We start from the raw sequence: 12,797 nt of genomic DNA, 5'->3' as shown, positions 1-12,797 counted from the left end.
TCCCCTCGGCAGAGCTGGAGGAAGTGTCTGGGGTGAAGGAAGTCTGGGCATCTCTGGTGAGATTGCTGCCCCCGCGACCCAGATCCGGATAAGCGGAAGAAAATGGATGGATGGATCGAGATGGGATCCAATGAAGTATCTGACATGTTTTCTTGTTTCATATAAGGTGTGAGTGCATAGATAGCAAGACAGATTGCAATTTGTAAATCTCTTGAGTCAAAAACAAAACAAGAGACAAATAGAATCAAACATTTTATTGTAGTATATTTCACATCATATTATATGATTAGAAACAAACCATCAGCTGAGGTATTTTACTCAGCTACGTCTTTTCCCTGTAAAGAAAAAAGAGAGAGCTCGGATCAAGTTTTTTTTTTAACTCTGTGTGTCTGTTGTGTATAGGGTGTAGTGGGGTTTGTGTGAGTGGTGGTGGTGGTGGGAGGGTTGGGCACTGTTTTAACTTTTTAAATTGTACAGTTTTTAAACATGTTAAGCACTTTGTGCTACATCGATCGATCGATCGGTTGATCGATTGATCAAATTTATTTGTCTGGAAATGTAGTTTTTGCTCAAATGTATGAAGCATGGGGCAGTCAAAGTGATACATTCAGTCATAATATGTGTGCATATTCACCTTGCCAGAGTCACGGCTCTTTACTCTCATCTTGTTGACTTGAGACTCTGCAATGTCAGCACGCTCCTCAGCCTCCTCAAGCTCATGCTGGAGCTTCCTAGACTTGGACAGATGAGTGTTGGCCTGCTCCTCCTTCAATGCAAGAAAGAGGAAAACAGTTTAAAGAAGTCAAGTAACCACCCACATATGAAGGAGATAAAATTCAAGTTAGAAATGGGGTTTGCCTTACCGCTTCATCAGCCTGCCTCTTGTAGGCCTTCACCTTGAGCTGCAGTTTGTCCACCAGATCCTGCAGCCTATTAACGTTTTTCTTATCTTCCTCAGTCTGTGGTAGAAAATGTCAAATTGAATGTAAAGGTCACTTTAGTATTAGAAGTAGACATAAAAGTAATGCATGTGTTAAACATGAAAGTAGTTTTACCTGATAGGTGAGCTCCTTCACTCTTCTCTCATATTTGCGGACACCCTTAACAGAATCTGCACCACGTCTTTGCTCAGCTTCAACCTCGCCCTCCAGCTCACGCACCTTGAGAAAATCAAAGAAAGCATGAATTAGATGTGTGTTTTGGATGTTTTGACAGATTTTTTCATATAATGAAAAAAAAAATCTCAAAACTTATTCTCACCCTAGACTCGAGTTTTTGGAGCTGCTTCTTGCCACCCTTCATGGCCAAGTTCTCAGCCTCATCCAGGCGATGCTGCAGGTCCTTAACAGCAACCTCCAGGTTCTTCTTCATCCTCTCCAGGTGAGCACTGGTGTCCTGTTCCTTCTTCAGCTCTTCAGCCATCATAGCAGCCTAGAAAGATCAATATTGTTTTCAGAATGTTGGACAGTTCAGCTGTAGCATTAAAGAAAAACAAACAAAATGTAGGCCCACATCAGTGATGGCCTTCTTGGCCTTGTCCTCTGCATTCCTTGCTTCCTGAACAGTATCATCAACTTCACTCTGGATCTGAACCAGGTCACTTTCAAGCTTCTTCTTGGTGTTGATGAGGCTTGTGTTCTGAAAGATCAAAATTCAACCCAGTTATCACAAGTGTGATGTAATATTCTGAGATTGTGCTATTAAGAAAAGTAAAATGAAACATACCTGAGAGTGCAGAAGTCCGACACGTTCGCTGGCATCCACCAGTTCCTGCTCTGCGACTTTGCGGCCTCTCTCTGTCTGTTCCAGAGCAACTCTGAGTTCCTCAATTTCAGCCACTAAGAGACCGTTTCTGCGATCCACCATAGCAGCTTGTTCCTTGAGGTCATCCTGGGCTCTGACGGCATCATCAAGATGCAGTTGAGCGTCCTAGGTGGAAAAAAAGTAAAAACTTGGAGGTAGATTCCTCAACATTAGTGAAGCTCAAAGTGACATCACTGTCTTGATACATACCTTCAGCTGTGCCTGAACGTTCCTCAACTGTTTCTGGGACTCAGCAGCCTGGCGATTGGCATGACTCAGCTGAATCTCCATCTCATTCAGATCTCCTTCCATCTTCTTCTTGATTCTCAGGGCATCGTTCCTGCTCCTGACCTCAGCATCCAGAGTGCTCTGCATGGAATCAATCACCCTCTGGCTGTTCCTCTTGATCTGCTCCATCTCCTCATCTTTCTCTGCAATCTTCCTGTCCACCTCACCCTTAATCTGGTTGAGCTCCAGCTGAACACGAAGGATCTTAGACTCTTCATGCTCCAGAGTTCCCTAACAATATAAAAAAGGAAAATATTACCCTGCATTGACACGGTTTTTTTTTTTTTTTTACTCAACATTAGTTTATGACTTAAGGTTTTATTTCAGACGATCTGCTCGGATAAAACTTCACCTCAGCTTCCTCCAGAGCTGTCTGGATCTCAGACTTCTCTGTCTCCACCTGCTTCTTGGCCTTCTCCAGCTCATGGATGCTCTTGCCAGTGTCACCAAGCTGTTCAGTCAGGTCAGAGATCTCCTCTGTACAGAAATGTTTGATAACCTTTAGTATTGAGATGTAAAAGAGAAATAGCACAATGCTGACATGCTGACACAGTCTCATTGGAACTCACGTTGGAGGTTCTTGTTTTCACGCTTCATGGTCTCCAGCTGATCCAGAGCTTCTTCATAAGAGTTCTTCATCTTGAACAGTTCAGTGCTCAGAGTACGAGCCTCCTTCTGAGCTCCTTCAAGCTCTGCCTGACCCTCCTCATACTTCTGTTTCCACTCTGCCAGCACCTAAATAACAGTTTGTACAGTATAGTTATTCATCCATATGATAAAATGTAATTCATGTTAGCATAAAGTCAAAAATATTACCTTATCAAAGTTCCTCTGCTTCTTATCCAAGTTGGCAGCCAGCCCGTTGGCTCTCTCCACATCAATCATGAGGTCCTCCACCTCACTTTGGAGCCTCTGTTTGGTCTTCTCCAGAGATGCACACTTGGAGTTCACAGCCTCGATCTGCTCCTCAGCTTCCTGAAGACGCTGGGCCAGCTTTTTCCTTTACAGAAATAATATTATATAATTATATAATAATTATATAATGTGATGCACATAAATGCTAATGTTAAAGTGCTAATGTTTCATTATTAGCCATTTTTTGTTTGATTCTTACTCACTTGGATTCCTCAAGCTCCTCTGTGCGCTGGATGGCATCAGTTTCATACTTAGTTCTCCACTGAGCCACCTCACTGTTGGCCTTGGACATACCACGCTGCAGCTCAGCTTTGGCCTCCTGCTCCTCCTCAAACTGCTCCCTCAGCAGGTCACAGTCATGGCGGGCTGATTGCAGTCCATGGGCAAGAGCATTCTTGGCCTGGTTAAAACATTAAATCAAGTCATTGAATCAAGTTTCCTAATCATTGACATCTCATACCAATATACACTTATTTTTTAGAGCGTTTTTTTATACCTTGACCTCCTCTTCAACGTGTCTCTTCAGCTCCTCAAGCTGCTGGGTGAAGGCCTGTTTGCCTCTGGTCAGCTGAGAAACAAGACCCTCTTTCTCCTCAATTTGACGGCTGAACTCACCTTGTGTGAAAATGATTATCAGAGATTAGTTTTTGTTCAGAATCTGGTCAGACACTAAAGTTATTTGCAGTAAAATCCTGTGTTATAGATACCATTTTCTGTGAGGAGACGTGCTTTCTGTGCACTCATGTCATTGTTCTGACGCATGTTTTCATCATTCTTGGTCTTAAGTTCACTTAATTGGTCCTCAAGAGTACGGCACATCTTTTCAAGATTTCCCTAATGTTGCGAACAAAACAAATTCTGTTAGATCGTATTTAATCTATAATTCCTTCTATTTTCATATTAAAGTACATGTGAAATATGGGTGTACCTTTGATTTAGCAACAGCCTCCATGTTGCTGGAGAGGTCGTCAATCTCCATCTTATATTCACTCTTTTCTTTCTCAAGCTTCTGCTTGACACGCTGCAGGTTGTCGATCTGCTCTCCCAGCTCAGCAACGCTGTCGGCCTGCTTCTTGCGCAGAGCAGCAGCAGTGGCTTCATGCTGCAGAGTAGACTCCTCAAGGTCACGACGGAGCTTCTGGAACTCAGCCTCGCGCTTCTTGTTCATCTCAATCTGAGCAGCAGTGGCGCCACCAGCTTCCTCCAGCCTCTCACTGATCTCCTCAAGTTCCCTGGAGAGGTCAGCTCTCTGCTTCTCAACCTTGGCACGAGCAGCGCGCTCCGCCTCGATTTCCTCCTCCAGCTCCTCAATACGGGCCTGTTGGATGCAGATGTGTTATCTTCATTTCATTCAAATGTGATAACGGTGGAATGATTGGAATATCAATGAACAACACACCTGAAGCTCCTTAATCTTCTTCTGAAGCTGTGCACCCAATGACTGCTCATCTTCAATCTTGCTGAGGAGCTGGCTGATTTCAAAGTCCTTCCTGTGTGAATGATAATGTTGTATTTTAAGATTTCAGACCCACTTTTAACCGCAATGGATATTTTGACTGGCATGAACGACAACCTATATTATATTACTTTTTAATTTTCTCATCAGACTGCTGCTTGTCATTCTCCAGATCCATTATGGATTCCTGGGCCAGTTTCAGATCTCCTTCCAGCTTCCTCTTGGCTCTCTCAAGATCCATACGAAGCTTCTTCTCTTGCTCCAGAGAACCTTCAAGCTAGAAATTGATAGGGATTAGTCATTACCAAGGTTGAGAAGAATCTTGTTTTTCGAATCAGTGACTTTTTAAACTTACATCATCAACTTGTTGCTCAAGCTTGGTCTTGGACTTGGTCAGAGTGTTGACTTTGTCTTCCTCCGCCTGCAGGTCATCAAGAGTCTGCTGATGAGCTTCCTGAAGAGCTTTCTTCTCCTTGGTCAGTTTAGCAATGCTCTCATCCTGAGAGGCCATCTCCTCAGTCAGGTTCTTCACCTACATTTGCAAGAAAGATGTCAATATCACACAACTTCACGAATTTGAATTGTTATGTGATCATCTCAAATTAAATGAATGTGTATAAACCTTGTTCTCAGTGGCATGTTTCTCCTTTTCCACTTTGGCCAATGTAAGTTCCAGGTCATCAATATCTTTTTTGAGCTCAGAGCATTCGTCCTCCAGCTTCCTCTTCTTTGCAGTAAGCTCAGCATTGATTTCCTCCTCATCTTCCAGTCTCTCAGTGGTCTCTTTGAGTTTGGCCTCGAGTTGAATCTTGCTCTTGATAAGACCCTCGCACCTCTCCTCAGCATCTGACAGATTCTCTGTTTCCTGGTTTACAAGGAGCATTCCAGCATTACCATTTCAGATACCTAATTAAATTAATTAAAAAATCCATTACCTCCCATGTTATTTACTTACAGATGCCACTTGCAGCTGCAGATCGTTCTTCTCCTGCAGAATAGACACCATCTTTTCCTCCAGCTCCTTTTTCTTGGCCAAGGCAGCAGCAAGGTCTGCTGTCATCTTCTCATAGTTCTCCTTCATATTCATGAGCTCCTTCTCAGTCTCAGCACTCTTCAAGAGAGGCTTGATCTTGTAATAAACCTTCATCCATGGCCAGTGTTTCACATTCATGAATGAGCGGACATTATACTGGATAGTATAAATGGCCTCCCTGTAGACAAGAAGTTACTGTTATAGACCAGTGTCTCTTTATAATTCATTCAACTGTGTGTCCTGAACTTTGTTTTTTTTTTTACGTGCCTCCTAGCCATCATAACAACAAACTCCTTTCTCATGAGGTAAGCACGGCAGAGAGCCTGAGTCATTGTGACCAGGGATGCCAACTTTTCATCTCTCATCTCCTCAAGGGTACCCAGCAGACCAGCCTTGAAGAACACCTGAACAAACGGAATATAATTATCTTATTTCTGCAGTTTCCATGAAACATCAATGCTCACTTAATCAGAAAGGATACATTTATTCCAAATATTTGACACATTAATCTGTTTTAACCTGTCCTTGAACTGCCACCTTACTGTGGTGGAGGGGTTTGTGTTGTCCGAATGATCGTAGGAGCTACATTGTCTAGGCATTACACCCCTGGTAGGGTCTCCCATGGCAAACAGGTCCTAGGTGACTTGTTCCCGGTGCATGTTGGACTTCGGCAGGGCTGCCCTTTGTCACCGGTCCTGTCCATAATTGTTATGGACGGGATTTCTAGGCGCAGCCAGGGGCCGGAGGGGATCCGGTTTGGGAACCACAGGATTTCATCTATGCTTTTTGCGGATGATTTTGTCCTGTTGGCTTCATCGGACCGGGACCTTCAACATGTGCTGGGGCTGTTTGAGGCCGAGTGCAACGCTGCAGGGATGAGAATCAGCACCTCCAAATCCGAAGCCATGGTTCTTCACCGGGAAAGGGTGGCGTGCCTTCTCCCAGTGGGTGGAGAAGTCCTGCCTCAGGTGGAGGAGTTCAAGTATCTCGGGATCTTGTTCACGAGTGAGGGAAAGTTGGAGCATGAGATTGACGGATTGGTGCAGCGTCCGCAGTTATGCGGTCGGTGTACCGGACCGTCGTGGTGAAGAAGGAGCTGAGTCGAAAGGCGAAGCTCTCGATTTACCGGTCAATCTACGCACCTACCCTCACCTATGGTCATAAACTTTGGGTAGTGACCGAAAGGATAAGATCGTGGATACAAGCGAGATGAGATGAGATGAGTTTACTCCGCAGGGTGGCTGGACGCTTTCTTAGAGATAGGGTGAGGAGTTCGGTCACTCGGGAGGAGCTGCTCCTTCAAAATGAGAGGATTCAGCTCAGGTGGCTTGGGCATCTCTATTGGATGCCCCCTGGACGCCTCCCTAGGGAGGTGTTCCAGGCATGTCCCTCCTCCCTAGGGAGGTGTTCCAGGCATGTCCCCCCGGGAGGAGACCCCGGGGAAGACACGCTGGAGAGACTATGTCTCTCGGCTGGCCTGGGAACGTCTCGGTCTCCCCTCAGAAGAGCTGGCGGAAGTGTCTGGGGTGAAGGAAGTCTGGGCATCTCTGTTGAGACTGCTGCACCAGCGACCCGGGAACGGATAAGTGGTGGAAAATGGATGGATGGATGGAGATCACGAGTAGCAGTCACGAAAAGGGAGTGCGTTGATTTAGATTTTAAGGCTCGACTTAAACAGTATACTTCAACACATTCAACTATCACTTTTATATGTAAAATGTAGATTAATTTCAAATTTGTTTGGAGCTGTGTCATCTTTATAGTATCATCCAGAGTCATTCATGTCAATCATCTTGATAAGCTGAAAATGTCAACTGTTTAAGAACTTACCCTAACATTTGTGCAAGGAACCAAAGAACATAATAAGGTGAAAACAATATTTGGGTCCAAGCATCTTAACTTCCTTAAGGATATATTTGCAACTGGAACACATACCTTGGTGTGTCCAAATCTGTACTCATCTTGAGGAACGTCAATTGATCCAAGCAGCTTCTCAGAGGCTTTCTTGTTGTCAATGAATTGACCCTCAGGGATGACACTGGCATTCAGTACTTTGTATCTTTTGTGAAAGAAGGGAAGGAAAGGGAAGGAAAGTCAGCAGTCTTTTATTATAGTTCTTTTTGGATTACCCTTTCATTAACCAAGTGATTATACCTCTGTTTGAAGTCAGCATAGAGGATTCTGCTGGGGAAACCTTTTCTGCAGATTCTGATACCCTCCAGCACACCGTTACACCTGAGCTGGTGGATGACCAGGAAGTTCTCCATCAAGCCTGAAGAATAACTCTAACAGTTATGTCTGCAAATATAAACCCCATGAATCAAACTCAGACACACTTAGAATAAATATGTCTTTTGTACCTGGAGTCTTTGACTCATTGGGAATGAGGCAGCGCACAAAGTGAGGATGGGTACTCCTCAGGTTGGTCATCAGCTTGCCCAAGTTCTCCTGTAGGTACAAATTAGGGGATCTTTGTTATAAAAAAGTGACTTTAAGTATGAAAAGACATTACATGTGTTACTCCAACCTCACCCTGAACTGTGATGACACAGTCTGCATAGAACCACCCTTCTTCTTTCCTCCCTTCTTGCCAGCCTCTGTTTTTCATAAGATAATTGTTAATCTAAGGTCTCCGTTAAACGATGACACTTAAAACTTGCCTCTTAGACAACCATTCATACTCAAACTTAGTTTGATTAAAATTCATACCCTCAGGAGCAGCGGGAGGATACAGGAGAGCCACCAGTTTGCATGATGCCTTCCCATAGAGCTGCAGAACAGACTCATTCAGTGGATCCTTGTTCTTGTCCAGCCAACCACAGATGTTGTAGTCCACAGTTCCAGCATAGTGCACCAGGGAGAAGTGAGCCTCAGCCTTGCCCTTGGCAGGTTTTGGCTTCTCAAAAGCCTTGTTTTTGCCAAGATGCTGGTCATACAGCTTGTTCTTGAAGGAAGTGTCATCGGCCTTGGGGAACATGCACTCCTCTTCGAGGATGGAGAAGATGCCCATTGGCTTGATTACAGGAGGAAATAACAAAGAGTAATCAATTTCCGTCTCTTTCTGTAATGATAACACTTGGATAAAATGGAATCATTATCTCAATGTTTACCTTTTCAATCAGCTCAATACAGGCAGCCAAGTCCATACCAAAGTCAATGAACTCCCAAATGATGCCTTCCTTCTTGTACTCCTCTTGCTCCAGAACAAACATGTGGTGGTTGAAGAACTGTTGCAGTTTCTCATTGGTGAAGTTGATGCACAGCTGCTCCAATGTGTTGAACTGTGAATGGGCAAATCAACTGTATCACTTTTGAACATTTTGCCTTGAAGAACAAAGGATAATAGATTATGGGAGTGATATCTACATCAAAGATTTCAAAGCCGGCAATGTCCAGGACACCGATGAAGTGGTTTCTTGCTTGCTTAGTGGCCAGCATCTGGTTGATACGGACGACCATCCAATCGAACATCCTTCCATAGATGGACTTGGCCAGGGCAGTGACAGCATTATTGACCTAAAGAGAAATTATTATTTTTTTAATTAATAAAGATAAATGCTGGAAATAATATGGATTTGTAATACGTAAAAAAAGAATAAAATGAATATTAATATCTCTGTTTCTTCATAAAGTTTACAATATTAAATGGATGTAACATTATAAGTCTGATCATAGGATGTCTTATTTTACTGGCTGGTGTTTACCTGAGGTACAGTCTGTCCCTTGGTGACAAATTCATTCCCGACCTTCACTCTTGGATAGCACAATCCCTTGAGCATATCAGCAGAGTTCAGGCCCAACAAGTAAGCAATCTTGTCAGCATCTGAAAAGAGTAATTTATATTCAACACAAACAGAACTGAAGAACTTCATAAGAACTTAGCGGTTTTGATGCATGAACACATGCACTTACTCTCTGTGCCGTCAGGCTCAGCCTGCTCCTCACGCTGCTTCTGCTTGAACTTCATGTTACCATGGTGAAGCACAGCACCAGTCAACTTGTAGATGCCCATCTTCTCCTCTCCGTTGAAGCCCAGGATATCAATGGCATTCTGATTAAAGAAAGAGTCCATAAGAAATATATAGTCTTCAGTGCATGCTTTTAAAAAGCAGATTCAGTTCAATTCTCCTGAGGCTTCTGATGCATCTATTGATATCTTAATGATAAAGATGACTCACATCAGTGGCGTCCAGCTCTTCTTTGTCATCAATGCTGGCCACAGTGATCTGACCCATGCTGCACATGGGGAAGTCATAGGGGTTGCTTGTGATCAGAGACATTTCTGGAAAAAAAAAAGAAAAAAGAATAATGGAGACATTTTTAACACACTGTTTAAAATTATGTCACTAAATTTGTTTGACGTTGTGTAGCAATTAAGTCTTACCAATGATCTCTGGTTTGTGGTTTGTCATCATCTGGTAGAAGATGTGGTAGCCTCTCTCATCAGAAAGCTGGAATGTCACTCTAGACTTCTCCAGCAGGTCTGCAAATATTCACATGCATCAGTTTGTTTAGTCTTTCTCACCTTTTCACTTTGAATGGAATACAGTACTTACATGTCTCAATATCAGCACTAGACAGTTTGCCAGTTGTGCCGAAATGGATCCTGATGAATTTACCCTGTTTTGAACAAATGAGTAGTTAAAGTCCCTCTACATTTTTAGAGTGTACGGAGGTTTGTAGAAAGAAGAAATCGGTTTATACTCACAAAACGAGAAGAGTTGTCATTCCTAATAGTTTTGGCATTACCATAAGCCTCCAGCAGGGGATTGGCTGCAATGATTTGATCCTCCAGCGACCCCTGTACACCAGGTTTCAGAAGCATATTAGAAAAGGACCTATTTTCCTGTAGGTGTCTTGTGATATGTGAAAAGTTGTCATCATAACTTACCTGCATTTTACTTGATTCCTTCGCCTTACCCCCACCAACAGAGATTGTAGCAAAGTACTGAATGACACGCTTGGTGTTCACAGTCTTTCCAGCACCAGATTCTCCACTGGGTATAAACACAGACTTGTGGGTATTTGTTTTCACAAACGTACTAAGATTGATATTCAACAGTTGTGATACTTACGTGATCAGGACAGACTGGTTCTGCCTATCTGTGAAAATGAAACACAGAAACATTCATTATTCATGTCTGCCGCTTTCATAACTAGAAACTAAATCTCCCCAGTAAAGGACATACCAGTAAGCATGAACTGATAGGCATTGTCAGAGACGGAGAAGATGTGGGGTGGAGCCTCCATACGCTTCTTGCCTCTATAGGCAGAGACGACTTCGGAATCGTACACTGGGAGCCACTTGTAGGGGTTCACAGTTGCACAGAACAACCCAGAGTAGGTCTGAAAATGATCAAAGAGATAGTAATGTAACGTTAGACAGCTTTTCCTGCGAGCATAATAATTCTCATAGTGAGATTGTCTTACGTAGATCATCCATGCTGCATAACGCTCTTTGAGATTATACAGCACAGTGGCTTCATTGAGATGGGTCATCATGGCCATGTCCTCCATTTTGTCGTACTTGGGAGGGTTCATTGGATTGATGTCATCTTCTTTGACTGTCCTCTCCTGTAGCAAGGAATTTCTCACTGTCAAGAACTGTGTATTTTTAGTTACTAGTTATAGTGTACCTTAGTGCACCGACCTCCTGAGTGTCCAAGACTTTGACGGTGACTTTGCCACCCTCTTTCTTGAGGATTGTTGCCTTCAGGTACAGTTCTTTGACATCAGCAACATAGCAGGCACTCTTGGCATCAAAAGGTCTGGTCTGAGCCTCAATCCTCTCCTTTTCTGGCTTACGAAGGTAAATGGCAGCTTTGCCATAAAGGGCCATCTCCGCGTCCGTACTCATGGTGGCAGCTTATGTCTGCGAGATAACAAAAGATTGTTTTCCCATCTAACTATTTAAAGATTTACCTCTTTTTAGTGAGCACTGGGGGAATCATATTTATCAATCATATTAACATACTAGATTAAGATCATTTGTATGTTAATCACTCCAAATGTTCAGAATTGTTATCCATCCATTATCTATACCCGCTTTATCCTTCACAGGTCACGGGGGTCTGCTGGAGCCTATCCCAGCTCATTTCAGGTGAGAGGCAGGGGCTACACCCTGGACAGGTCACCATTCCATCGCAGGGCCACATATACAGACAGACAACCAGACACACTCACACCTACGGGAAATTTAGAATCACCAATTAACCTAGCATGCATGTTTTTGGACTGTGGGAGGAAACTGGAGTACCCACGCAAGCACGGGGGAGAACATGCAAACTCCACACAGAAAGACCCTGCTGGGCCTGGGAGTCGAACCGGGGACCTTCTTGCTGTGAGGCAACAGTGTTAACCACTAAGCCACCGTGCTGCTCTTGTTAATTAATACTTGTTAAATCGTACTTTTCTGCTTTAAACTAATATTTAAAGCAAATTATCAAATTATCAAAATTGTATTATCAAAATTATCAAAATTGATTTCCATACCTGACCCTCTCTGTTACAAGTCTGCTGTAGTCTTTAATTCTGTTGAAAAAGACAAAATGTACTTTATTTAAAGGTTTAAAAAGTCTTTAATTGGAAAAATTTCTCAAACATGCAGCCGGTCAGGTAATAGATAAATATTTTAAGTAATGAGTAAACAGCTCTTAAAGAGAGAGATTAAACCTACCACAAGCCGGAGTCTTCAGGACTCTTCTACCACACACTGCTGCGTTGACTTGGACCCCTTATATTGAATCCAGCATGCTTACTTGGCATCAGTTATATTTGGGACACATGCCAAAAGTGGTGTGTATTACGGTAGGATGGAGATTTCCGCTGAAGCATATTGTACAAGGATATGCTGGTATTGGCTTTCAGAGTCTAAGACAGTCTTTGATGAATTTGCTACTTTATATCAAGAATATGTCTATAGAACCTTGACAAAAAAAAAGGCATAAAAGAAAGGGCTAAAAAGTGTGTAGACATTTTTGAGCATTACTTGCAATTGTATAAAGGGCTGATTTCATAATAAAAAATAACAAAAATCCTTGGGCAATATCTCGTTTTCTGTACTGATCATAATTAATCCAACCTAATAGAAAAATCCTATTTTCATTTAGTATGCTTTATGTCTTTTATGTGGTATAAAAAGCTGAATGAATGCATATGCTCTTATTTGAATTACTACAGCTGTCTACACAGGCAACATGCCTGCTCACATTTCACTGACAGCAAGAGTGTTATCGCTAACTTAATTTACCTCACAGATCCTTCAAACCTCTTCGCTGTCTTTATATCAGCATGTCTGTTTCT

At 42.8% G+C, this 12,797-nt stretch overlaps 1 protein-coding gene across 4 annotated transcripts; it reads right to left on the bottom strand.

Moving 5' to 3' along the window:
• Positions 1-239: 239 nt before the first annotated feature.
• Positions 240-12,221, bottom strand: LOC133444453 (myosin heavy chain, fast skeletal muscle-like). Of its 4 annotated transcripts, XM_061722255.1 has the most exons (41): positions 12,172-12,221; positions 11,988-12,026; positions 11,146-11,367; positions 10,926-11,069; positions 10,685-10,841; positions 10,571-10,598; positions 10,387-10,492; positions 10,204-10,296; positions 10,052-10,115; positions 9,880-9,978; positions 9,674-9,777; positions 9,408-9,546; positions 9,200-9,318; positions 8,862-9,011; positions 8,606-8,776; positions 8,205-8,508; positions 8,028-8,092; positions 7,856-7,943; positions 7,650-7,767; positions 7,431-7,554; positions 5,759-5,899; positions 5,418-5,669; positions 5,085-5,327; positions 4,818-4,994; positions 4,594-4,739; positions 4,406-4,496; positions 3,935-4,324; positions 3,714-3,840; positions 3,503-3,621; positions 3,210-3,406; positions 2,908-3,091; positions 2,661-2,826; positions 2,444-2,568; positions 2,014-2,322; positions 1,726-1,929; positions 1,513-1,638; positions 1,261-1,431; positions 1,056-1,160; positions 864-959; positions 635-766; positions 240-335 (listed from the first exon to the last, which is right to left on the bottom strand). In XM_061722255.1, exons 3-41 carry the CDS (start codon positions 11,350-11,352, stop codon positions 315-317), a joined length of 5,802 nt encoding a protein of 1,933 aa, XP_061578239.1. In that variant the 5' UTR covers positions 11,353-11,367; positions 11,988-12,026; positions 12,172-12,221; the 3' UTR covers positions 240-314. The 4 variants fall into 4 exon arrangements, with proteins under 4 accessions (XP_061578239.1, XP_061578237.1, XP_061578238.1 ...); XM_061722253.1 differs by having other exon boundaries at positions 10,204-10,492; XM_061722254.1 differs by lacking the exon at positions 240-335 and having other exon boundaries at positions 593-766.
• Between the last annotated feature and the right edge of the window lie 576 nt (positions 12,222-12,797).

Source organism: Cololabis saira, chromosome 5 (assembly GCF_033807715.1).
Source record: "Cololabis saira isolate AMF1-May2022 chromosome 5, fColSai1.1, whole genome shotgun sequence".
Lineage (NCBI taxonomy): Eukaryota > Metazoa > Chordata > Actinopteri > Beloniformes > Belonidae > Cololabis > Cololabis saira.
Note: the sequence above shows the minus strand (reverse complement) of the source record. Positions and strands in the feature narration are given on the sequence as shown.